This window comes from Trichophyton verrucosum (genome assembly GCF_000151505.1).
Source record: "Trichophyton verrucosum HKI 0517 chromosome Unknown contig00096_1.f1.exp, whole genome shotgun sequence".
In the NCBI taxonomy this organism is placed as follows: domain Eukaryota; kingdom Fungi; phylum Ascomycota; class Eurotiomycetes; order Onygenales; family Arthrodermataceae; genus Trichophyton; species Trichophyton verrucosum.
The window spans coordinates 1-25,891 of NW_003315577.1; the positions used below are offsets into that span (position 1 = coordinate 1).

Here is a 25,891-nt window from a genome sequence, read left to right on the forward strand (position 1 = left end):
GTTCGTATGTACTGGACTGTTAGTTGAGAGGGTTGATATGGGGTTTGGGGAATACGGACATGCAGCTTCGTTTTTGATACCCCTGAAAAATAAGCAACCAGAGGTCCATCTGACCCATTCACAATTGTTTGTCTTGACTCCCCCATGCCAGGTTAGTCTCTATGCTGATGCTGATGCTGATGTGACCTAGCCGAATCAATGTCTTTATATCCCATATGGCGTCTTCGACTTTCGTTGATATTTTCTCCAAGATCATGGCCAGCAGTTGCGCCCAAAATAATCAAACGGGCATCCTCTACAAGGGAATACAGTATGAATCTTGGGGCCTGGTAACTAGTCTGTCTCAAGCAGATCCTGACTTTTCCTAGAAGACAATTCTGACCATTATTACCGCTATACTGCTGGACGCTGGCTGTTCAATGAGTCTCAGCAGCTTGAAGCTCGCTATGTGCGGTTCAATATAGATGCATTGGCTGCAATCGCTGCAAGATGCTTAGGCCATGACCCTGCATCATGTGTCAAAATTGAGAAGATGCCTGAAGGAAACTTCAATAAGAGTCTTCTACTTACTATGGCCAATGGCTCTCAAGTCATCGCCAGGGTTCCCAATCCCAATTCCGGTATTCCACACTTCACAACTGCCAGCGAGGTCGCTACAATGGACTTCGTATGTGCTGTCACTGTTACCGCTTTGCTTTGGCAGGCCCGTTATTCTGATTATTTTTTTAGGCTAGGACTGAGCTTGGTCTACCAGTTCCCAGGGTGCTTGCGTGGAATTCAGATGCATCATCGGAGAACCCGGTTGGAGCAGAGTATATTGTCATGGAGAAAGCAGCAGGTTCTTCCCTTGCGCAGATCTGGCCACGTTTGAGCAATGAAGAAAAGAGGGAAATTGTTCAGGCTATGGTTAGCTTTGATGTTAAAATGCTAAATCATCCCCTTAGTGCCATTGGCTCTTTGTATTATCCAAGGGATATCCCAAGCGGGACCAACCAACTACCAGCTCTAGGATTGAATGATGCTTGTGGTCGTTGGGTCCTTGGACCTACCACTGACAGACGTTTCTTTGACGATGGAAGAGGAGAGCTATCTCTGGACCGGGGCCCTTGTAAGTTTTGCATTCTTTCTTACTCGCACTCCCATTTGAATCTAACGGAGATATCTTAGGGAATACTGTAAAAGAGTACCTAGCTGCAATCTGTGAGCGTGAAATGAAGGCCATTCAAAATCTGAACCGCCCTCTTCGATCGGAAGGAATTGTTGGTCCTGGAGGTTATCAACCTAGTCGAGCTCTTAAGCTCTCAGTGTGCCGCGACTTTCTAAAGGTGGTAAATCATATCCTCCCACCTGGAGCCTGTGAGACACCTGTTCTATGGCACAAGGACCTACATCTAGACAATATTTTTGTCAATCCTGAGAAACCTACAGAGATTGTTGGGCTCATTGACTGGCAGAATGTCCATGTTTCGCCTCTATTCGACCAGGTCACGCACCCTGCATTCTTGGACTACAAGGGACCAAAACTCGAAGGTCTCAAGACACCATGTCTCCCAGAGAACTTTGAAGAGCTCGACGAGATTTCAAAGAAACATGCAAAGGAATTACTTGTTGCACAGACCCTGTACAAGTACTATGATCTTTACTCAGCTTCTATGAACGTACCGGTTTACCACGCACTGAGATATCAGGAAACACTGCAGGGAGAGATCATTCCTCTCATTGGCATGATCTTAAATGATGGAGAACCAGCCCTGCAAGGACTCCTCATGAACCTCGCCAGAAAATGGGATCAACTCATCCGCAGCAAGGGAGGCCCTCCATGTCCTCTACAGTACTCAGCTGAAGCCATTGATCGACAGCAGGAATTGGAGGCGAAGTGGGCAGAAGGCATAGCGCTGATGGACGATGTGCTAGAGTCACTGGGGGGAGCTATTCGTGGATGGGATGGCTGGGTGAGCCATGAAGATTATGAGGCACTCCAGCAAAAACTTGAACTTGTTCGAAAGCAGTTCATTGAACACCTTGCTGGGGACGATAAAGAAGCTGCTAAGGCTTGGGCACGGGCTTGGCCATTCCAATGAGGTGCTGCGTAAAGTACTGCTATTAATTGTACTAAACATTCATGTTTTCACCAGAATCCAACACGGTATGGAAATCCTATGGTTTGCAATGTTTTGTCAAAGCTCGCAAGATATAACGTTTAGAGTTTTATAGCGTGTTTTTTTTTAAAAAAAAACATCCACGTGACATGTTTGCCCTATGATTATGTAATCTCAGGAACAGCGTGACGTGATTCGACTTCGACTTCGACCTCAACTCGACTTCAACTTCACTTCATCGTTATACAACGGCTGGCTCTTTATATAGAGCTATATTTCTAGCTTATCACTTGGAAATGCACACGGAGTATGCGATGGTTGAGGAATATTACACTTTCGAGATGGGTTGCAACCCCTAGCCACACGGCACCGAAGGCCCAAGAGTGTATACGGGACTGAACTGTGAATGTATTAAGTACAAATAAGGGGACGGGCCGCCAAAGGATCCTGACAGATGCTCCTAGTTTGCCCATCCCCGACACATTTCCACAGCCTTTTCCCAGCGGGAGAACCGTTTGTCGGCCTCTTCCCTTTCAATGCTAGGATTAAAGGTGGTTTGGCCGTCTATGTTGACATTTTGGAGCTCCTCCAGGTTGCTCCATACCCCAGCAGCAATACCTGCTGCAATTGCAGCACCAAGGGCCGTGGTCTCTCGCATCTTGGGGCGGTTGACAGGGATGGAGATCAAATCTGCTTGTGTCTGTTGACCTGTCAGCACCAATCTCACAGTCTAGCGAAGGCTTTGTCCAGATATAGAAATTGGCACGTACCTGCATTGTCAAATCGCTGGCACACATTCCTCCGTCAACAGCTAGCTCAGTGAGCTTATGTCCGCTGTCTTTCTCCATGGCATCGAGGATCGCCTTGGTCTGGAAACATGTCGCCTCAAGAGTTGCTCTGGCTACATGGCCTCGTTGAGTGAATGTTGTTATCCCAAATATCGTGCCTCTCGCATCATCGATCCAATATGGAGCAAACAATCCACTAAATGCTGTGACAAACACACATCCACCGCTGTCTGGTACTGTCTCTGCCAAGGTTGTCAAATCCTTCGAGCTGTCCATGAACTTGAAATTGTTCACCAAAAATTTGACACTGGACCCGCCAACAGCAATGCTTCCTTCGAGTGCATAGGTGAGCTTTCCACCTTCACCTCCTCGGAAGTCAAAGGCTACAGTTGTTAGCAATCCATGCTTTGATACTACCGGTTTCTCGCCAATATTATACAGAAGGAAGCAGCCAGTCCCATATGTGTTCTTGGCCTTTCCAGGTGTGAATCCCTTTTGACCCACGAGCGCAGCAGATTGGTCTCCTAAGCAGCCAGTTATGGGGAAGCCCTTGAGGGCAGAGATCGCCAATTTTCCATAAGCCTTTGGGTCTGCTGAGTGTACAATCTTAGGCAGATGGATCTTGGAAGTGTCAAGGCGGAAGAAGTCAATCAACCTCTCATCATATTCCACCTTCTCAAGGTTCATAAACATGGTTCGCGATGCGTTTGATGGATCCGTTACAAAGACGCCTCCCTCCGGACCACCGTTTAGCTTGTAAATGAGCCAAGTGTCGATGGTGCCGAACGCAAGTCTTCCCTCATCATATGCCTCCTTGACTTTAGGAACGTTATCGATCAGCCATAACACTTTACCGACGGATGGATAGGTGGACAGTGGTAAACCGCAGATCGGTTGCAGCTCTTGGTGGCCCAGGCGGTTTTTTAGTCCGCGCACAAGACCCTGTGTGCGGGTATCCGTCCAAACTATAGCATTATACAGCGGCTCGCCCGTCTCCTTATCCCATACTACCGTGGTCTCCCGCTGGTTAGTGATCCCAATCGCTTTGATAGAATCGATTTTGTGTCCCTGGGTTTCGAAATCGGCGACGGCGCCATCTATGCAAGCAACAACGGATTCGACGATCTCGTTTGGGTCATGCTCATGCCATCTACAACATATGAGGTTAGCGCGTTTCCGAACAACAGAACGAGAAAGAAATTTGCTACACTTTACCCTGGTTGAGGATATATCTGACTGAACTCCAACTGATGTGAAACAACCACCTCTCCGTCTGTGTTAAAAATAAGAAATCTCGAACTTGTTGTGCCCTGATCAATCGATCCGACGAACGACTTTCCATGTACAGCCATTGAACCGGACTATTTCATGTCAAGCACCTGGGCAGTTGCAGTAAGAGCGGCGAAAAAGGGTACAAAAAACTAATGAGGGGATAAATATCCATGTGGGACATGACAGGTGCCTCTTATCTGTCAAATAGACTCCTGGGCCCCCGGACTTGGGGTAACCTAGGACATTCCATACATCGCTTACAAGTAAGTTTAGTAGGATGCATCTCGGCGCAGACTTCTGCTGGTGATACCGCGGGTTGGCGGGCGAAGCTAAGTATATGTTAAAATGTCTCGGCCGCGACGGGGATTCCCGATGAACCATCAACCAAAGCTCGCATTTGCTCCGTTCCAGCGCAGCTTGACTTTATCTCTGTTACGCAGCGATGTTTTTGATATATCCATGGAAATGACACCCGTCCCATAATCGATTTACCCCAGGATCTGGATGTTTATCAACATGGAGAAAATGCGGAGGTGTTCACGACAACTCCCGTTGTTCACCAACGAGTGGCGTGATCGACGCCTTAGTGACAGGGGCCCCCCTGCCTAGTGCAATCTTTAATTTGCGTAGTCCAGACAGGACATCACGCATGGCATCAGTTTTGGCACTGAATCAATTGGATTTAGCCTTCATGCAGTACAGACTCTGATGGTGCGACTCTGTGCTCCGTGACTTCGAAGGAGGATTCGCCAGCTCTATACTAGAATTTTATGCTTTTGGTCGGTTCCGGCCGACCCTTGCGCTTCACCATTGGAAGCAACCCTACGATGGATGGAGGACGGAGAGCAGGTTCATGACCGGACCAAAGGACGATGCAGCTGGCTAAATTTGTGCCACTGTTTATTGAAACGGAAGTTGACCACGGCATGGCAAAGCATGGCATTGCTCGGGGGATACAAATCCTTAACGGCCATGCCGACAGTATGCCAGGATCCTTCTTTCTGCATTTTTCTTCATCCCTCTGTATAAGATCGTCGATCTGCCCGTGGGGAAAATCTGCAGAATCTTGTGCAGCTGTCACCCTTCTCTCCCGTGGATCATCTACTCTTTCTAGCGGAGCCTTCCTCCCCTAGTTCTTTTCTATCTCTTTCTGTGGTTCTTCTATCCGTCAGCTTGTCTGCTTTCCATACATGGACATTCCGGCAGTGAGTGAGGGTTGGACAATTAAGCCTGTGAAAACCGGGATATCTTCCTCCCATACCTTGCATACCGAGAATATTGGGACCATTTCTCAAGGAACCACCGAAAAGGAACTTAGTAGCCCTTCCTTGGATGGAGTTCATTCTAATATCCACGGGTTTTCCGAGCCGTTGAAGGCCCAATTCACTCCACGTGTTGTTATTGAGCATGAACCCCAGCCCGTCAAGGAATTACTATGGACCAAAGTACGGACCAAATTCCGCGAACCCTTCGCTGAATTTTTCGGGGTATTAATTATGATTCTCTTTGGTGACGGTGTTGTTGCGCAAGTGGTTCTAAGTGATTCAAAGAAAGGAGACTACCAATCGATATCGTGGGGTTGGGGGTGAGTTGAAGCTTTTTTACTTATAGACAAAGGACACATTAAACACATACCAGGAACCGTCTCGCAGAACTTATCTGTTGATTCTGACAATATGTTTCAATAGCCTCGGAGTTATGTTAGGCGTTTACTGCTCCGGAGGAATCTCTGGAGGTCATCTCAACCCTGCAGTAACATTCGCAAACTGCGTCTTCCGGAAGTTTCCTTGGAGGAAGTTCCCTATCTACACGTTGGCCCAGTTCCTTGGAGCATTTTGTGCTGCCGGTGTCGTTTACGCAAACTACAAATCCGCCATTACGACCTTCGAAGGCGGGCCCGACATCCGAACTGTGGGGTTGGACACATCAACTGCCGGCATATTTTGTACTTACCCGGCCCCATTTCTGACTAAAACAGGACAGTTCTTTTCGGAATTCATTGCCAGCACGATTCTGATGTTTTGTATCTACGCCATGGCTGATGATAAGAATTTAGGAGCAGGAAATTTAATGCCCCTTGGACTGTTCTTCCTCATATTTGGTATTGGTGCTTGCTTCGGGTGGGAAACTGGGTACGCGATCAATCTTGCTCGTGATTTTGGGCCACGGCTGATGTCCTATTTCCTGGGATATGGACATGAAGTATGGTCTGCTGGAGGGTATTATTTTTGGGTGAGTTACTTCTAATCCTAACCAGCTCCACCCCCTTTTATGCTTGAATCCACTATTGACTCAAATTAAGGTACCTATGGTCGCTCCGTTCTTTGGTTGTTTATTCGGTGGCTTCCTGTATGATGTCTTCCTATACACTGGCGAGAGCCCCATCAATACTCCGTGGATGGGTCTGGATCGCTTTATCAGGCCTAATCAGGATGTGTGGTCAAATACCAAATCCATAGATGGAAGAGTGTGACACAACCTGGAAAGATGCAAATACATGTAATCAGGATTTATTATCTTCTCCACTATGGCGGTTAACTAACGATATTAGCAAAAGAATTGACACACAAAAAGCATTGTGATTTCATGACATTTCGTCTCTCAGTACAGAAACTTACAGGTGCCAAAACAATGTTCCAAGTGCAGGTATCTGTGGCTCACCTATACTATCCTCAAGCAGCTTTGGGTCTGTCTTCCTCCTTGTAAATGGCCGATAAGAGGGGTAAATACGTACCCCGGTCGCTTCCCTGGCAATACGACTGCATGAGATATAGATGAGGAGGGTTGCCGAGCCGTGCCATCGTATACTTTATCAAGTTACATGGGAAACGCATGGCCCGAGGTAGATGAAAATGAACAAGCAGAGTACACTCCGAACATGTGCACGTCCATAGAAGAGGTTCAGCCAAAAAAAGGAATGATTGGTGCAAGGCCTAGATTTGTATCCCTATGCATGGAGCGAAGGAACAACGACGGCGTCCACATATTTGGATTTCTCATGGTTATCAACGGGTTGATTGGCCAGAAAACCGAAGTTGAGATTGTGGTAACGTCTAGTTACCAAGCACAAATACGAACCTGTTGGTGATCCTACAATGTAACGTACTATCCAATCTCAAGTATAATTTCAATGCATTTCCACCCAAGAAAAATCAAAATAATAACGGCTTGAGTCCCCGTAATCCCTAAGGTAGAAACTCAGCTGGTTGAGGCTGAGTGTCATGTGATTGGTGGGTCGAAAATGGCCAATTTCAACGTCGATTTCAACTTCAACTCCAACTTCAACTTCACACCTCGAAGATACAGAGAGAAATGCCAAATAGTCCTGGTACTATTGCCTAAACATACCCTTGATATACCCTATTTTTTACGTGGATACTGTTTTCTAGGCTAAGTTGAGCTCGTTCCAACCTAGAAACACACGTTCCTCTTCCAAGTCCAATATACCTTTTGTCAAAGTCCATGGATGAATGAATTTGGGCCAGCCGATATTCACGGTAACTTCCGCTCCCCGGACTTTAGTGGCTCCAGATAATGGTTCAGAATTTCAAAATAATACCCACTATTTCATTTTCTTACTCCTCTCTCCCAGTTATTGTTTATTTTTAAGGAAAATCAACAATACACATCATGCCAACCCTTAAACAGCTAACCTGCCATATCGAATGGGCTAACTGTAGCATACCATTCAAAGAATATGGCGTCACTTATCGAGACGGGTCTGTTGAATGCCTTGTTCCTGTGCAGCCCGCCTCGACACCATTCTCTATCCGGCTCACTTCCAGTGGATACATTGCGCCCGGTTTGGCGATGTTTGTTTATATGGATGGCGTCTACCAATGCAATCGCAACAGGGATGATCTCATTTTAAAAAAGGGGTGTAAAGGTAAGACGAAGGTTAGAGAAGTCAATTTTTGCGTCCGCCAGAAAGAGGAACGCCTGCCGGACGGGAGCTGGATAGGAAGGCCCTGGAGATTTGAGCCGCTCCAAATAGGTAACCATATTTGATCCTCTGGTTCCGGATCATGGATGTAATACTAATATACCCTCTAGTACAACTTATGCCGGGTATGCCCGAAGTCAACAAATCTCATTTCGATAACTTAGGCGAAATATGCGTTGTTGTTCTTCGATGTGAGTCACGAGATGATCAATCATCATTTGAGGGTTCTCTCACTCCAGAATCAGCTATGGCATTTGGGCCAGATTTGGACGGTAAGCTTGCTCTATCGCTATAATCGACATTCGACGATAATTCGGCCGTAAAGCTGACGTTCACAACCTTACTACAGATTTTCAGAGCGTCTCTAGCGAAGAATGCCTACTCAATCCTATCAATACAACCAAAGAAAATGATACAAGTTGTGGGTTTATGGGAGGATTGTTTGACGGGGCAAATGACACTAGGCACTGCGGGAATAATATAAGTTGCTGCAAATCTTGCGATCATGATGAACCTAAGACTCATCGTGAGAGCCGTGGCCACCGTCACGATAATCAATCGTCCATAAACAACAGGGATTCCAGACGACGCCATCCAAATCCTGCGAGGTCACAGCCCCAGTGTCGAGTCCACTGGAAAGATCAGCCTGAACTAGAACAGGAATCAGACTGGGATAATGGATGGGAGTCGTATGATACAGAGTCCACTGCAAGCTCCGACCGTGTCTGCCAAGGATATCGATATTATCGATCAAGTGGCCCTACCAACCCGAGCCCTAGGCAGGAAGCTGAGGAATCTGATAGCCCTCGTTCTTGCATACGTGAACATCGCTCTAAGCCAAGACAATACCTCCCTTACAGGGCAAAACAAGATCAAAGCTCAGGATGGAAGATTCGGAAAGGTTCGGGGAAGCTATCTTCAGAGGAGCCCAAGGGACCCCAGAATCTCTTGTCGGAAGAAATACACAGCGGTACCCGTGGATGTGCTCCTTCCATTGTTCTCAATGTTAACTCAGCCCAGCCGACGCAGGAGATGAACCCAGTAATCAATCATACTTGCCACAAGTGTGCTCACCCCAAGTGTTGCGTGACAGATGATACCACAGATGATGGCTGCTATATAGTTTCTAACAATAAACGAGTTAGAAGACGCTGCCACCATCATAATCGGAGCCGTAATCATTGCACGCACGGAGAGAAAAACCAAGAGTCAAACAGCAATGATAATACCCTATCAACGAATGACGATACTGGTACAGGAAATGATGACGGCGATTTAAATACCTCAAATGAAAATCAGGATAACAATGGTTCATCCTGGGATAATAATAATGATCAAGGTAATTCGAATTGGAATAATGACAACAATGAGACTTCTGCCGGCTGGAATAACCAGGACAGTCAAAATAATACTATGAACGATAGCTGGGATCAAGGGCAAGGGGATCAACAAAATAATAATAATAATACAGATGATTGGGACAAAGGTAATACCAACTTCGATTCTAATGCCCAAGGCCAGCAACAAAGTACTTCCTGGGATAACGGTAATCAATATAATGGCCAAGAGTGGATGGCGCGAGGTGCAACAACGGGTAATGGTGATGCCCCAGCAGCGGGCTGGCTAAACAACAATTCCAACGACAACCATGGACACAATAACGATGGCCAATGGGCCCCTATGGCTAGCCCAAATAATGGATATAACAATCCTCAGCCAGGTCCAGCAAGCCCACTTCCCGTTCCAGTCCAAGCCCAGGGTCCGATATGGGAGTCCCCACCGCCCATCCAAAGAGTTCATACTCTAATTACTCCATTTTGTCAGGGACCAGAGGCCAGTGAGCCTCCATTATATACTGCTCCTGAGCAAGTTGCGCAAGAACGAGCGCTATCTCACCAGGTGCAGGTTGGTAGATCTTCAAGGTACTCTCATAAAATCAAAGTACCACAGTATATTGATACAATGGAGGAGCCTTACGCAAAATTCATCTTCAAATATCGGGTCAAAGGCAAGTACGCTTCTAAAAGGACTCTTTACCCCCGGAATCCGCCTAACATATACTTGATCAGGTGTTGTTGAGTCAGAGATTGGCAAGCCGATTGAACGAGATGTTGAAGCCGAAAGAAAACTTCTCGAATCTCTTCCTCGAGAGGAGATTCTAAAGCAACTCCTCCACGCTCAGGTACGGCATTCCGCACCGCCATATCTACTACAAATATTGACGGGAATTTAGGGATTACTGGCTGCTCAAACTCTTGGGCAAACAATGGTAACACCGGCTCAGGGGCAACCTCAAGTCTCTAGCCCGCAGCAGATCCAGCATCAACACTCCAATTCAAACAACCAGCAATATGTGCCGGCTCAACATCAAAGTCCCCCTGGGAGCAAACATGGTCGCGTTCACCACTCCAATCATGGTTCACAGTCTGGTCCTTCGCATTGGAATAGCGCTCCAGCTCAGGAACAGGTTTTCACCGTCCCGTCAAAGCTCACAGGCTATAATAATAGGGCGATTAATCCTCCTCAGAGTCCCCCGCAGAACAATAACTTGGCAGCTGCCCTCACTACTGGGTTACAGAATGTTCAACAACAGCAGCAGCAGCAGAGTTGGTCCAAGGGCAGTAATGATGCTCCTAGCTGGAATGCCCAGGCTACACAGGATGATTCCGGTGGGAAATGGTGAAAGAAGTACCGGGACTTCTCTATTCTAGGCGGTCCCCTGCTGTGGGTTATTGAGATTCAGGAGCCAAGTATTGGTGGATTGATTGTCTCTACATATTTTAGCGACATATCACTTAGTTCAACATGTCATAGTCGTATTGAATCACTATGCTATTCCCAGCTTTGAAACTATTTAAACAACAGCTCATGCAGGTAACGTAAAATATTCCCATCTTTATGCCCCGCTGCCGTTGTAAAGAAGCTTGTTGGTGGTATTGAATCCAGGGTTCTGGATAGTTGGATTGGCAAGCTCTTTGAGACGGTCACAAACTTTCTCAGGAGCAAGACCTTCAGTAGCCATGATAAGTCCACCAACGCCGCAGACATGAGGAGTTGCCATCGAAGTTCCAGACATGAGTCCGGTGAGATTATGGGGTAAGGTGGAGCGGATGTACTCTCTAGGCGCGAACAGATCGACTGTATGATTAACGTTAGTTCCTGTAGTCTAGAAAAGAATGCAGGACCAAGACATACCGAGTTCTCCGTAGTTGGAAAAGATTGCTTTGGTGTCATTTCTGGTACTTGCACCCACCGTACAGACTTCAGGGGCTGAGCCAGGTGAATAGAACTCGGCGCTCGTAGCTTGGTTACCAGCAGCAACAGCGATAAAAATCCCCGCTTCCTGTGCACGTACTGTAGCCTCGTTCACAGCTCTAGAGCGTCCTGTTTTGAGGCTTATATTCATGACAGACTTGCCAAGGAGGCCGCGTTCTTTGGCATCGTTGATAGCCCAGTTGAGTCCGTTGATGTATCTGGTTATATCACCATAGCCATAGCAGTCAAGAATCTTGATGGAAACGATGGACGCTTTCTTGAGTATACCAAACTTCTGGCCTGCAACAGTGCCTGCAGTATGAGTCCCGTGGCCGTTACAGTCGGTATCTACATGGTCAGCGAGATTGATACCCCAGCGGGCACGGCCAGTGAAGTCAGCTTGATTGATGTCAATACCACTGTCAATCCCGTAGAAGGTAATATTCTCGCCCTCTCCATAGGTAGACACGTAGTCATGGCTGGAGTTCTCCTTGTGAGAGATACGGGAAAGCCCCCAAGTGACATTTCCTTGCTTGATAGTAGAGGCAACTTGCATCTCTTTGTTTGGCTCAACGAACTCGACCTAGCTAATGAGTTAGATGTTGACAGGTTACTTCAGGTTATCATACGATGACTTACGTTCTCGTGGTTGAGGATCTCCTGGACGGTGTCTTCGTCAAAGCTACCGCTATAGGCCTGCCATCCAGCAATGTCCCAGGTGGCACTGAGACCTTCAGTAAAGGGAATAGCACGCTTGGCCAGGTTTCGACGATGAGTTCTCTTCAGCCAGCGGACATGAGAGGAAAATTCAAGAGAAGAGACACGGTCCTTCATGACAACGATGTACGCGCCTGGGATGACGCCTTGGGGGTCGATATCAAGTAGCTGGGCTGCATTAACAACCCATAAGATGGCGAAGTAGATCAACATCATCTTGAAGATAGACATGATGCACAATATTCCTTTCTCCAGGAGCTGTCAGATTTCTTTCTTGTAATAGTTAAAGTGTCAATATCTGGTGTGAAAGATGTTTGTTGACAGAAAGAAGACAGACAAGGGGCAGCAGAGTAGGATATTTATATACAAACAAGAGCCCTCTCGGCGATGACTGCGACGCTCATTTGATATTAATATTGCCTGGCTATCATGCTGAGGATACAGTATTTCACTTTGATGTCCTGCATCCTTGTGGTATATTGGGTATAATCTGCATTAAAGAGAGAGCAATAGGAAGAGCCTCTTCAAAGACTTATAGAAGATAGCAACTAGATATAGCAGATAGGAAATATCTATTTTTGATATCTAGAATTGTATGATGTAGCTTGGGAAAGGCCTTTGTCAATATAAAAAGCCCTAATTCATACCGGTAAAAACACAGGGTAAACGGCAAAAATTATTTTATATAACTGCATGGTACCATCTATGTGACCATTTTTCTAGTTATATTTAGGAGTATAATGTGTAACTAATAGGTATAATATATCTTGAGAAGATGGATATTTGAGATCCTTGATAAGTCCTGTAACTCAATAACTGTTCTTTCGGGTATCCAAAAATACGTCGTCCTCTGCGTAAATATGGGATAGATAGAGGCCATCGCCACCAGTAAGTCATTATCTTTGAAGTGAGGTATAGCAGTTATAGCTGAGTATCTTTGGATATGTTGATAGATGGTGGATTTGTTGGTTGTTGAAAAATCGAAAAATTTGACTCAGAAAAAGCAACTTCTGGTCTTCATGGAATCTCAAGCCTCAAAGACCATCGGCTAACAATAGCAATGTCAGTAGTCAACCAGGCTGAAAGAAGACGGCAAAGACATCGTTTGCTCCTGTAGCTGTCTCTCTCACGGCGTCTTCCTCGGGCTCCCTTGATTTAATCGCGACCCTTTGTCGGCGCATCCTCAACGCCCTCACGACGCCAAAGGCGAATCCCGCAAGTGCTTTATAACACAGCATCATTCCACGAACAGACACGCTTATTCGGTCTTTCGTCTTATCGAAGACTATTATCATAGTCAATATATCCAGAGCACAAGATGTAGTTTATATATCTTGTCGTGCACCGGGCAAAAATGGCCTTTCTTTCTTTTCACTCTCGCCAGCTGTCGCTTCCCCTGAATGTCGAGATTTGGCTCGATACTGCTGGATATATTGAACGGCAGGCTGGATGCTTCGTCAGTGCCAGGCTGCTGTTTTTATTGCTACTTTTATTATTATATACATCTGTTATGCCAAATGTTCATCCAGCCAGCCCTGATACCCGATATACTCAACCTACTCTGCCTATTCTATACAACGGCAACCCCTTAGACTCCCTAGTCTACACCTATTGCGAGCCCATTTGCAATGGCTGTGGAAAGGTTTGCTCATGATTCAACCCCCAGGAGCTGGAAATATTTCATCTAATAATAGTTGCAGAGACACTACGGTTCCATCCAGGATGGAGCCCGGGGCGACCTACGTCCAGAAACTCCCCTCAGGAAAAGTCGGATTCGTTCGTCGTCCAATAAAGATTAAACCGACAAAATCGATACTCGCTGATGCATTTCTCCCTAATCGAGATGGCTCTGCGTGGAGTTTCCCCTATTCCTACAACCTGGATGCGCCTCTGCCTATTGAGACTGGCCCTAAGGAAACACACCAGCCGATAGCCTTGACGGATGGCCCAGCTCAGACGTATAATCACGGGCGAGAGTACCAGAACAAGTTAGCTACGGGAAGATATGATCCGGTACCATCTAATCTGTATCATCGTGATGCAGCTCTTCCTCCACCGGCACCGTCCCCTATACTCGAGCCCCAGAGCCCGACTTACTCTAGGGCACACGCAGCTCCAGCAACAGAGACAAGACACAGATGTGCAGTATGTGGACGCTATCGTTCTCCTTCATATCAGCATCGGCATCCCATTATCCCAGGGCAGATACCTCCTACTAGCGTGTGCCGAAAGTGCAGATTCACCTATACATCTAGCGGAGACAGTACTGAGAGCGATGAATCCGACAGGCGATCTAGAGGCCGAAGACGCAGTCGAAAGAGGCGTAGTAGATCCAGACCTATATTTGACAAGGAACCTTCTGCTCAACCAGCTCCAATTCCTCAGATACTTCAAGCTCCTGCACCTCAGACCAGCCAGCCTCAGGAACCTCCTACTCCTGCTCCTCCACCTCCCCCTCCCCCTCCCCCTCCACAGCCGCAGCCGCAGCCCCTGGCCACAAAGGTAGAGTCGTCTCCTCCTATATTCCACTTTTGTCCGAACCCTCCTGGCCTATGTACGCTACGAAATCATAGAAATTCTCATGATTATGGCCTTCCAACCCCTATCAGCAGTCCTCACTGCTGTACTGAGCCGAGCTACCACCCGCTCCCCGACTATAGAGACACATGCAGCTCTTGTTACTATCAGATGCACAGCAGGCGTCATTACTATCAAGACTGCCACCATGGCCATTGCTGCCACCGAGAACCCAGGCTCTATACCTCCCGAAAGCCCAGGAGCTTCGATGACGTTCAGGTCACTCCGTCTGATGGTCCTAGAAGACCATGCAATCACAGGGAACCATCACCTTTAAGACAAGCCGAGCGTCCTGTTGTCAAAGATGCCAACTCTTGGTCAATGCCGGCAACTGGGAATTGGGATGATAGCAATGAACGGGTAAGAAAACCCAGGCCCCCTACCCCTTCACCTTCACCAGTGCGAGAAAGACGCTACGTTGAGCCACATCAATTATCTTCTTCACTAAGGGGCACACGCCCTCCTCAAGCAAAGATATGTCGATTTGCATCCGACGAACCACAGAATCAGCCCAATGTCCAATATCAAACTTGGGAGGTCGACCGCCCCAAAAGGCAGTACAGCCGTGTTATATCACGAGGCGACGATAATAATAACGAAGAGAGCGGCTGGTATGATACACCGGATTATGAGAGACCAATCTCAACGCGGCCCTCTAGAAATGTCAGCATGCCACGGCGGCCTTCCCGAGTAGAAACAGATAGACCCCCTTCAGGTGAGTAGAAGTGATAAAGAGTTGCTCCGTAGATCCGAATGCTAACTTGTAACTATTTAGAAATCCTGATCGTCCCGAAGCCTCGGCGCCAGTTTGAAGTCAGGTATGGGACATATCAACCAGAACAGCAACGAGACTATGAGTATAGAGAGCCTCGGTCAGAGACCCGTTTTAAGCATTATGAGCCCTCAAATCCCAGGAGAGTGACGACTGTCAACAGACGGAGCTATGCATACCCCGTAGTCCGTGATGAACAGGAAGAAGAGGATACAGGCCAGGGGTATAGTGACCCAAGGTACGAAAAGTGGAATAAAAGTCGTTATGCTAGCCATGAAATCATTGAGGGACCTCGAGGGACATACAACCCTCCAGCCACCCGAGATCCGAGTGGTCAGCAATATAAGGCGCGAGAGAGGTCGGTTGTCTGGTAGACATAACCTCGGTAAATGGCCGTTTAACACTCTTTGGGTGTTGGTTTGCAAGATTGTTGGTTAATGTGGCTTACTACCATAAAACTTCGGTTTGTTGGCTAGTTATGCAAGACAGATAAGCTGGAGAGATGTACCTATCATTATATATGGGCATTAGTTCTATTATAAAAATTAACCTATATACATATTCATAGCTCATTAAATATGTATATATCTTTTATCGCTTCCCGTTTATCCGTCCATCGGCCTACTTGGACAGATCATCAATTCTGCCCAACAAGTACTCCAATATTCTGTAGGAGGCAGAGGGGTTGTACTGGGGGCCCATGTGGCCAGTCAGGTAGAGCTCAACATAAGTAAGTTTTCGCTCGGTGTGGTGGCGGCCCAAAACACCGGCTCCGGAGAGAGTGCTCAAGCTACCACGGTCGTGGTACGGCACGAAAAGAGGCTTGGAGGGCTCCTGGCTGAAACCTTGAGCACCGCCCCAAGTCATGTTCTGGATGCTAAGTAGGGTTCCATTGCTGATAAGGACGTAGTCGAGATCTCCGTGTGCAATGATGGTACGAGGAGACTTCTCGATGACATCAGGGATGATGGTGAAAGATGATGGTTCAGAGTTATCCTTTCCATCAACGAAGACGGGGTGTTCAGAACACTCGGTCCATTTCTGGAGGGGAGCATTGATGGCCTTCTGCACGTCGGTGCGGTTGAAGTAGACATTTGCTCCGGCAGGTAGGTATTCGAAACTTCCTGGGTATCCGAGGACATCATACAAGAGAGGACAGGTAGTGGCTACCTGGTAGACGTCAAAGCAGGGATTGACGAGAGAGACGGCGTCAAAGATGGCGGTCCAGACGTCGCACTCGGGAGTAGCCTTGGGGAGGGCAGGGAGTTTACCCTTTGGAGGATAGACGAGATGCTCCTTCATGTAATTGCTGTAACCGCACTTGTCGGCCATGTCGTGAATTTGCTTGGTGAAGGTCTCGTTGAATGGGAAGAGACCCTTCCAGTGATCAACGAATGGGACAGCGGGGACTAAGAGAGTGTGAGTAATGATGAAATGAGCATGATGTAAAGACAAGGGTGGCTGGCTTACCCTGAGTGAGAATCTCGTCCTTGTTGATGGATGGGTCGAAGATCATGGTGCTCTCGACGTTGAAATACCTCTTGTTCTTCTTCTCAAACATGGCGTGTGCGATGTATGGGACGTACAGTCCGGCATAACTTTCACCAACGATGTAGATCTTCTTGCCGTGCAGGTCAAAAGTATCTACAAAGTTTCTGAAGAATCCCAAGAATTGTGTAGCAACATCTTCTTCAGATCGCACAGATGGCTTTCCTTGAGAGAAGCCGGTACCAACAGGTCTGGATGGGTTATCATCAGTTGAGGTGTGTCTACATGATTTCATGGGTTTTTATTGACTTACTGCTCAACCCAAACCATGTTGGTTAGCTTGGTCCATGACCATGGGTTAGGAACCGGGTAAAGGGTTCCGTATTGCCAGAGGAAAGGACCATTCTCTTGGAGGAGGCCTTCCAGGGAACTGCAGCCTGGGCCTCCATTGAGCCAGATGGTGATTTCATCCTTTGCAGCAGGGTTCTCAGATGGGAAGTACCAGAAGTAAAGTTCACGGCTCTCGTCTTTCCTTGTCGAAATGGGCATGAGACCAGCATATGATTCACCAATGTCGAACTGGACCTCTGGGATCTTGGTGCCATCGACGGCATACTCTAGTACCAATGTTAGCAACTGTTGTTTCGTGGAAAGGGAGATTTCCCCCGCATGTAAATGTTAAGTCAGAAGCTCCAATTGATCTAGAGCAATTGAAAGAAAAAGGAGGAACTAACTCTTTGTCTTGCCATTCAGACGAGAAGCAGTCTGACGCTTCTCTACTGGAGGGATTGCAGAAAAGTCGTAGTTTGGAAGGTTGCGAGCGACTGGGTCTCTTCTGCCTACATGCTGCAAGCTTCGTAGGAAAGGAAGGCTCGCAGCCGTAGCAGCATCTATGGCAGAGAGGGCCAAGACGAAATAAGAGAGACCGCGCATCTTCGAAGAGTAAAGGTGGAATCTAACCACACACGACTTGCTCTTGAAGAGAGTGAATCAATCAATCTATATATGTATGATTCCGGCGCGCAGACAAGAGAAGGAGAAAAAAAAGAAAGAAGCAGAGCTGCGGACGATCCCCATGGTAAATATACTGCCTTCGAGAAGAACCAAAAAGAAAAATTTCTCTTTCCCCTCCCTTGACAGCTGCTGGGATAACTCGTGCTCGGGCATATTTTCGTGTTGGATATAATTTCAATTTCCGGGATATACGGCCAGATGTGGAGATGTCAAGGTAGGGATTTCCCCATTCCCCCGCGTAGGATCGCACCTTGGGCTCGTATTGCCATGGCAGAGCTAAGCGATAAGAAGGTAACCCCGTATAGTTTGATTGCGATCTTGAATGGCCAACCGAGCTAAGCTTTCCAAGCCGGATGGCGACTTTCTTCGCCCATTCTTTGATTCTTCTGCGGCGAAAAAGGAAGAAGCATGTGGTAGTACTGTATATTAGTCTGCATAGCTGCCCGCCACAGGAGGCACTCAAAAAGCCACCCCCCAAAAAAAAAGCCCAGAGTAAACAGGCTTGAGGGGACTCAGATGTACCTCAATGCCAATCCCCGGCCCAGTAGCTTTGCTATCACAGGCATCTCGTCTCTCCCCAGGGTGGGCGACCCAATCTCGGTCTAGCGACGGTGCCGGGGTTTACGAGCTAGCGAGCAACCCTGGTTGCCCGCGGGCCTTCCGGAGAACATGTCCTTGGACAGCAAGCTGGGCCGACAGACTGTTTAGCTGCATATCTTAAAGGGTGCTGGGCATGGTGCGCCAACGGACGGTGGCAACCTGCGTCACTGTGCTGTCACTCTGCATGTTGGCTTTGTTTATCACTGGAGCTGGAGCTGCCCTGCATGGTGAGAACATGCAGTCTGTGAGCGAACAACGACGAAGCCGCCATGCTTTCCCCCACAAATCCATCACCAGGCCCGCCATATGAGGACCCAGGGCGCCGTCAATCAGCCTGCAAGGACGGAGCGCGCTCGCTCACGGCTTGAGATTGTCGTTTCTTCGGCTTTTTGAAGTCGAAAAAGTCGAAATTTCCAGCATAGAAAAATATCAACAGTTGAAGATCGACGTTGCATTTCCTCTTTTAGACATTGATTATATAATAGAAGTAAGTTACTCACGTGATACAGTATATCAAAATTGTTGAAGACGAAAAGAAGGAAAAAGAAGATAAACAAGCAGAAGAAGAAGCAGAAGCAGAAGAAGAGGCTAAAGAAGAAGAAAGAAAGACAGGATGGGAGGAAACTATGGACCAGCGATGCCGCCGAAGCGGAAGCTCGACAGCGAGGGTGAAGAAGACGGAGATATCGGGCCAACCAGACCAGATACGCCGCCGAAGAAGCCCAGAGTGATGGGCCCAGTGATGCCGCCGAGCTTTCGGCCAGAGAGTGATAAAGACGAAGAGGAAGACAGTCACGATGACGAGGACGACAGTGATGATGACTATGGGCCCTCGCTGCCTCCCCCCGCCTCCGCCAGCTCCGCCGTGCAGCAGCACGAGACCTCCACAGAGCCGATTCCAAGCAAAGCAGACTCCAAGCCAGAGGTAGTCCAACGAGACGACTGGATGCTGAAGCCGCCCGATCAACTCGGCCTTTCAGCGCGTATGGACCCTACAAAGCTCAAGAACCGAAAATTCAACACCGGAAACCCCGCTCGACCGGCGGCTTCAAAGGCGGGCGGCCCATCAAATACTTGGACCGAGACTGTGGAGGAGAAGAGGAAGCGTCTGCAGAATGAAGTCATGGGCATTCAGGCGCCGGCTGCTGCATCGACTGCATCTGAACCGGATGCTGGGAAGGCATTGGCAGCGGAAAGAGCGGAGAAGATGTCCAAGCATGTCCGCGAATATAACGTGAGTTGTCACCTCTCATATATATATACACTACTACTACCTACTACTTGAGTGAGCTGCTGGCTAAATTGCTTGTGAATCAATAGGAAAAGAATAGGAACAAGTCATTGTATTCTCAGCACAAGGCCGGCACCGAAGAGCAGGAAAAGGACGACCCCAGTGCCCGAGCGTTCGACAAGGAGAAGGATATCAGGGCTCCGTCCAAGATCAGCCATTCCCAGCGTCGGGAGATGCTCAACAAAGCTGCCGACTTCAACTCACGCTTCTCCGGAGGAAGCTTTCTATAGAACTAATGACTACATGAAGATACCATTGTATAACTTTGCGTGTGTGTGTGAGAGAGAGGCGGGGAGAGGGTGTTGTGAGTGAGTGAGTGAGCGGTCTTAACTATCGTCGATCTCCATGGGATCGGAATCGTAGCCTGGCAACTGTTCGCCGTCCACAGACATGTCCGGCAGCGGTGTCCTGTCTTCCTCCGCCTGTCCGTTGTAACTCTCTGCCATCTTCTCTCGGGCTCGCTCTCTTGCGTCCGTCATCACTGCCCGAACACTGTCCTGTTCAGCCGGTATTCCCAGCGCTGCCGGAACGCGGTAGAGCACCAGCTCGTTGTTCCTCTCCTCCTTTGGTTTATGCGTAAGCACTGATTTCGGGATCGACATGAGCTGCTTCTCCATCTCCGGCATGACTTTAAACGTCTGCCTGCTCTCTTCCTCTTCTATCTGGGCGATCTCGTCCTCTAGATCCGTGATGTATACTCGGGTTTTAGTGTCGTCCACCTGCATGCCATCGCCATTGCTGCTGGCCCGCGAGGACGTGTATTTCGACGGCGAGCCTGCATGCTCTCGTCCGTCTGCCTGTCTCTGAGCTTCTAGACCGTATCTTCCTCCTCCTGCTGCTGCTGTTGCTGTCGTCGTCGTGGGCGTAATCAGTGCCTGTTCGGATAATCTGTCTGTAGAAAGATAAAAATCAACCAAGCTGTTAGCCTCCAGAAGCTTCAAAAACTCCCCAGATTTTCTCCCAAGGAAAAAAACACCAGCCTGTCCGTCTCCTGCATTTCTTCAAGGCTCTATCCAGCCCGTCAATCACCAGGGAAACAGGCACAAGCACAAAAACAGAGAAAAAAAACAGCTTTCATACCGAGTCGCAGCCGGCCAAACTTCTTCCTCAGTCGCCTCTCGCCGTCGAGCTCCTCCTCTGCCGCTCGCTTTCCGCGACGCTTTTCGACTCTCCCCGCCGCTGCTGGCGCCATTGATCAGACATCACAGTGCTGTCAGAGACCGGCGCCGTCGAGGAGCATCGCTTCCGCCCTAATATAGCCCTGTCGTGGTGTGGTTGCTGCGGCAGAAGAAGAGCGAACGCGCCAGAAACAGCCCCGGCAGCAGCAGCAGCAGCAGCGCAGCTTGGATGGGCGCAAGGTTTGCTTGGTCGCCAAATTCACTCTTGGGTGTGACTCGCTCGCTCTCGCTCAGCGCCAGCTCGACTCTCCCACTCCGCTGCCACAACCTCGCCCTCCGCAGTTCCTCGCATCGCTGGACCTGGACGCCGCTCAGGATGGCTGCCTCGACTTCTTCTCAACCGCCCGCCGGCCAGCAGACGGTGGAATGGCCGGCGTTGCGCGTGCGTGACACATTCCTCGACTACTTCAAGAAGAACGGCCACACATTCGGTATGACTCCTGGCCCCCGTCTCCGGTGCAGTCTCTTGTCTATATGCTCTTCTGAGGGATAGATCTTGCGCTGGGGAACCCTTGTGAGTTGCTTGCTGACCCCCTTTGCAGTGCCGTCGTCGTCGGTTGTGCCACTGTCGGATCCCACCCTGCTGTTCGCCAACGCGGGGATGAATCAGTATAAGAGCATCTTCCTAGGCACCGTTGACCCCAATTCCGATTTTGCACAGCTGAAGCGTGCGCATAACTCACAGAAGGTCTGTCTCCCCTGTGTCTACTGTGTATAACATGTATGCTAACCGGCGGCTTCAGTGTATCCGTGCTGGAGGGAAACATAATGTATGACCCCGCAATCGCTCATATAAAAACGGCATAAAAAAAATCTTTCAGCGGGATACTAATGGGTCAATAGGATCTTGATGATGTTGGAAAGGACAGTTACCATCATGTGAGTGCGCCCATTGCAATCATTGCAATAGTAGATTGCTTCGAGCTGACCCGTTCCCCCTGGTGTAGACATTTTTTGAGATGCTGGGAAACTGGAGTTTTGGAGACTACTTCAAAAAGGAGGCCATACAATTTTCCTGGGAGCTTCTCACCAAAGTTTACGGTTTGGATCCTGATAGACTCTACGTTACCTACTTTGAAGGAAACGAGGCAGCCGGCGTTGGCCCTGACATAGAAGCAAGGGATATATGGCGGAGTGTCGGCGTGAAAGATGACCATATCCTCACGGGTGATATGAAGGACAACTTCTGGGAGATGGGAGACCAGGGCCCTTGCGGACCTTGCAGTGAAATCCATTATGACAGAATTGGAGGCCGAAATGCTGCTCATCTTGTTAACCAGGATGACCCGGATGTGCTCGAGATCTGGAATAACGTGTTTATACAATATAACCGCGAGCCAGACAGGTCTCTACGGCCACTACCCAACCAGCATGTCGACACCGGTCTAGGATATGAGAGACTAGTGTCCATCCTTCAGAACAAGTCGTCGAATTATGATACCGATGTGTTTACCCCCCTGTTTAACGCCATTCAAAACATCACAGGTGCTCGGCCGTACACCGGCAAATTTGGTGCCGAGGATGCGGATGGAATAGACACTGCCTACCGAGTGGTTGCTGACCATCTTAGAACACTGACTTTTGCCATTACTGATGGAGCTGCGCCAAACAATGAAGGACGAGGCTACGTTGTTCGTCGAGTGCTCCGAAGAGGTGTACGCTACGCCAGAAAGTACCTACAGGTCGAAATTGGCAGCTTCTTCTCAAAACTTGTCCCAGCCCTCGTAGAACAGATGGGCGACATGTTCCCGGAAATCAAGCGAAAGCAAACAGATGTCATGGAGATCTTGGACGAAGAGGAAGTGTCGTTTGCCAAAACCCTCGACCGTGGTGAACGCCAATTCGAGAACTACGCTCAGCAAGCGTTGGACTCTGGCGCTGGAAAACTCCCTGGTGCCGATGTCTGGCGACTCTACGATACCTTTGGCTTCCCTGTCGACCTTACTCGCCTGATGGCAGAAGAGAGACAGTTGACCATTGACGATGCCGAGTTTGAAGAGGCCCGTCTCAAGGCCAAGGAAGCCAGTAAAGGTCAGGCTAAAACTGCCTCTGACCTCCTCAAACTGACTGTTCACACCCTGAGCACACTTGAGAAGAACGGCGTCCCAAAAACTGACGATGATGCCAAGTTTGGAAAGGGAAACATCGTCGCCAACATCAAGGCTATCTGCCATGGAAAGGACGTCATTGACTCGACCAAGGACATCCCTGCCAATGAGCAGATTGGTATCATTCTCGACAAGACCAACTTCTACGCCGAACAAGGTGGTCAAGAGTACGATACTGGAAAGATCGTCATTGACGGTCAGGCCGAGCTGGATGTTCAGAACGTCCAGATGTATGGCGGCTATGTTCTACATACTGGCTTCATCAAATACGGTAACTTCTCTGTCAACGACTCTGTCATTGCAGAATACGACGAACTCCGTCGATGGCCAATCAGAAATAACCATACTGGTACCCATATCCTCAACTTCGCTCTTAGAGAGGTTCTCGGTGATGGTATCGACCAGAAGGGGTCCCTTGTTGCCGCCGAGAAACTACGTTTCGACTTCTCTCACAAGTCCGCCATCTCGGACAGTGATCTAGAGAAGATTGAAGCCAAGTCTACGGACTACATCCGTCAGAACTGTGCTGTCTACTCACAGGAAGTTCCTCTCGCAACTGCTCGTGAGATCACCGGCGTTCGTGCTGTGTTCGGAGAGACATACCCCGATCCTGTTCGCGTGGTATCCGTCGGCGTTGAGCTTGACGAGATTCTAAAGAACGTCAAGGACCCTCGCTGGGAAGGTGTCAGTATCGAGTTCTGCGGTGGCACCCACGTCCAAAAGACCGGTGATATCAAGGACCTCGTCATCCTCGAAGAGAGCGGTATCGCCAAAGGAATTCGTCGTATCATTGCCGTAACAGGCGAAGATGCACATGAAGTCCAGCGTGTCGCTCGCGAGTTTGGTGAACGACTCAACCGCTTCGAAAAGATGCCTGCCGGTCCCGAGAGGGATGCTGAAATTAAGAGTCTGCAAGTCGATCTTAACCAGCTTACCATCTCTGCCGTTGAGAAGACCAAGTACCGCAACCAGTTCACCCAGATCCATAAGAAGATCACGGATGCACAGAAGGCCGCTCAGAAGGCTGAGGTGAAAACTGCCATTGATGCTATCTCGGCCTACTTTGAAGAGAACAAGGACAGCCCATCACTCGTCATCAAACTGCCTATCACTGCAAACCAGAAGGCAATCAGCGAGTCGTTGAATCACGTCAAGACAAAGTTGAGCGGTAAGGCGTTGTACGTCTTCGCCGCTGATGCATCTAAGGTTGCCCACGGATGCTACGTGACTCCCGTACGTTTCCCCTGCCAATCCCCTACTACAACCATAGTACTTGCCACTAATGTATCTTTTCATAGGATCTCACCACCAAGGGTGCATCAGCTAACGAGTGGGCTAGCGCCGTGTCTAGCATTATTGGAGGCAAAGCAGGAGGCAAGGCACCCGTTGCGATCGGCAACGGTACTGAAGTTAACAAAGTCGACGAGGCTTTGGATGAAGCCACAAAGTATCTAGAGAAATTCAAACTCTGATCAGGCTCCTGGTCCTCGTTTACGCTTGGGTGACAAATTCTGCATTTATTCCTGTTTTCTTGCATCTGTTTTTTAACTTCATCGGAAAGGGTATATCATATCATCGGTGGGGGTTCATATAGTAACTATAAAGATAACGAATGCATCATAGATTTGGTGCCTTGTTCATTAAAAGAGCTGACGTGTAATAACCGTTTACAAGTGTAGATAAGCGTTTAAAACAAATCTGTACGACCCCAGCTATGGTCCATTTAGTTATTCTTTTAAACCAAGCTCGTGCATGTTTGAGGTGCTGCGCGATATGTCTCATGCCGTACTTGTGGTTGTTGGATAATTGCATGTGTCGTTTCCTACTGCAGCTATCCGATCCTGCAGGCTCATGCTTCCTTCACCGTCTCGAGAAAGGCACTTGGAGATATTTACGCCTTTCCACGCCCATCGTATAGCCAACTCTTTAGAGTTGCCTTATTTGGCTGAACTATCATCCTTCATTACATCTCTCCGCACTGCGCAATCACAACGTCCTGGTTGGGCTTGTCTCTCGTAGTTCGCGTATTCTCTATCATACGCACAACATCCATACCATCCACCACACGGCCAAAGACAACATGTTTGTTGTTAAGAAATGGTGTGGCGGTGGTAGTTATGAAGAATTGGCAGCCGTTGGTATTTGGTCCGGAATTCTTCACCAAGCATATCCCAGGTTAGAACATATTCAGAAACAACAATAAGCAATATAGAAAGGAATCAAACACATACAGCCATGCTAAGCACACCCGGTCCATCGTGAGTAAGGTTGAAATTTTCATCCGCAAACGAGCCTGTTCCATATATGCATGCTCGACCAGATCCGTCACCATTAATGAAATCTCCGCCTTGAATCATAAAGTCTTTAATCTGTGTATACATCAGCATCTGCATCGTAAAGTAGTCTGACAATTAATGCATCCTATCGCACTGATGCAAATAAAAGACTTACAACTCGATGAAACTTGCAGCCTTTGTAACCCTGCGGCCGGCCACGAGCATTCTTCGTCTCACCGGTACAAAACTGTCTGAAGTTCTCAGCTGTACGAGGTACAACTTTGGAAAACAGTTCTATTTTAATACGTCCGAGTGGTTCACCTATATACCGCGTCAGTATATAGAACGAACTGGTGGTGGAGGCGGTTCATTTAGGTACCTCCAAGTGTTATATCAAAAAACACGATGGGGTTAGGGTTGTCCCCTGCGGGAGTAGTTTGCTGTTGTGCACTCATTTTCCAACTTATTTATTCTTGTGGTATTGGGCTGATAGAAGTGGTTTGTAGGATTGTC

At 48.3% G+C, this 25,891-nt stretch overlaps 10 protein-coding genes across 10 annotated transcripts; 6 read left to right on the top strand and 4 right to left on the bottom strand.

The window, feature by feature from the left end:
- Window positions 1-433: 433 nt before the first annotated feature.
- TRV_01043 (uncharacterized protein) lies at window positions 434-2,081 on the top strand (the record flags this gene model as incomplete). Its single annotated transcript, XM_003024715.1, has 3 exons — window positions 434-667; window positions 730-1,108; window positions 1,192-2,081. Coding segments are annotated over 3 exons (1,503 nt in total), but the record flags the coding sequence as incomplete, so codon positions are not given.
- Window positions 2,082-2,559: 478 nt separating this feature from the next.
- TRV_01044 (uncharacterized protein) lies at window positions 2,560-4,239 on the bottom strand (the record flags this gene model as incomplete). Its single annotated transcript, XM_003024716.1, has 3 exons — window positions 2,560-2,799; window positions 2,870-4,037; window positions 4,220-4,239. The coding sequence occupies 3 exons, from the start codon at window positions 4,237-4,239 to the stop codon at window positions 2,560-2,562; spliced, it is 1,428 nt and encodes a 475-aa protein (XP_003024762.1).
- A 1,110-nt stretch (window positions 4,240-5,349) lies between these two features.
- Window positions 5,350-6,406, top strand: TRV_01045 (aquaglyceroporin, putative; the record flags this gene model as incomplete). The annotated part of the gene is made up of 2 exons (XM_003024717.1): window positions 5,350-5,744; window positions 5,848-6,406. The coding sequence occupies 2 exons, from the start codon at window positions 5,350-5,352 to the stop codon at window positions 6,404-6,406; spliced, it is 954 nt and encodes a 317-aa protein (XP_003024763.1).
- A 1,383-nt stretch (window positions 6,407-7,789) lies between these two features.
- On the top strand, window positions 7,790-10,785 carry TRV_01046 (uncharacterized protein; the record flags this gene model as incomplete). The annotated part of the gene is made up of 6 exons (XM_003024718.1): window positions 7,790-8,045; window positions 8,213-8,374; window positions 8,452-9,166; window positions 9,320-10,110; window positions 10,172-10,284; window positions 10,336-10,785. 6 exons carry the CDS (start codon window positions 7,790-7,792, stop codon window positions 10,783-10,785), a joined length of 2,487 nt encoding a protein of 828 aa, XP_003024764.1.
- Window positions 10,786-10,998: 213 nt separating this feature from the next.
- Window positions 10,999-12,305, bottom strand: TRV_01047 (uncharacterized protein; the record flags this gene model as incomplete). The annotated part of the gene is made up of 3 exons (XM_003024719.1): window positions 10,999-11,240; window positions 11,298-11,940; window positions 11,997-12,305. 3 exons carry the CDS (start codon window positions 12,303-12,305, stop codon window positions 10,999-11,001), a joined length of 1,194 nt encoding a protein of 397 aa, XP_003024765.1.
- A 1,123-nt stretch (window positions 12,306-13,428) lies between these two features.
- On the top strand, window positions 13,429-15,797 carry TRV_01048 (uncharacterized protein; the record flags this gene model as incomplete). The annotated part of the gene is made up of 5 exons (XM_003024720.1): window positions 13,429-13,716; window positions 13,824-14,628; window positions 14,687-14,870; window positions 14,912-15,366; window positions 15,427-15,797. 5 exons carry the CDS (start codon window positions 13,429-13,431, stop codon window positions 15,795-15,797), a joined length of 2,103 nt encoding a protein of 700 aa, XP_003024766.1.
- A 247-nt stretch (window positions 15,798-16,044) lies between these two features.
- On the bottom strand, window positions 16,045-17,844 carry TRV_01049 (pheromone processing carboxypeptidase (Sxa2), putative; the record flags this gene model as incomplete). The annotated part of the gene is made up of 4 exons (XM_003024721.1): window positions 16,045-16,832; window positions 16,894-17,192; window positions 17,225-17,528; window positions 17,646-17,844. The coding sequence occupies 4 exons, from the start codon at window positions 17,842-17,844 to the stop codon at window positions 16,045-16,047; spliced, it is 1,590 nt and encodes a 529-aa protein (XP_003024767.1).
- An 865-nt stretch (window positions 17,845-18,709) lies between these two features.
- TRV_01050 (uncharacterized protein) lies at window positions 18,710-20,046 on the top strand (the record flags this gene model as incomplete). Its single annotated transcript, XM_003024722.1, has 5 exons — window positions 18,710-18,769; window positions 18,962-19,012; window positions 19,035-19,159; window positions 19,189-19,759; window positions 19,846-20,046. 5 exons carry the CDS (start codon window positions 18,710-18,712, stop codon window positions 20,044-20,046), a joined length of 1,008 nt encoding a protein of 335 aa, XP_003024768.1.
- A 96-nt stretch (window positions 20,047-20,142) lies between these two features.
- Window positions 20,143-21,008, bottom strand: TRV_01051 (uncharacterized protein; the record flags this gene model as incomplete). The annotated part of the gene is made up of 2 exons (XM_003024723.1): window positions 20,143-20,807; window positions 20,897-21,008. The coding sequence occupies 2 exons, from the start codon at window positions 21,006-21,008 to the stop codon at window positions 20,143-20,145; spliced, it is 777 nt and encodes a 258-aa protein (XP_003024769.1).
- Window positions 21,009-21,310: 302 nt separating this feature from the next.
- TRV_01052 (uncharacterized protein) lies at window positions 21,311-24,574 on the top strand (the record flags this gene model as incomplete). The annotated part of the gene is made up of 5 exons (XM_003024724.1): window positions 21,311-21,425; window positions 21,624-21,682; window positions 21,838-21,873; window positions 21,942-24,335; window positions 24,401-24,574. The coding sequence occupies 5 exons, from the start codon at window positions 21,311-21,313 to the stop codon at window positions 24,572-24,574; spliced, it is 2,778 nt and encodes a 925-aa protein (XP_003024770.1).
- Between the last annotated feature and the right edge of the window lie 1,317 nt (window positions 24,575-25,891).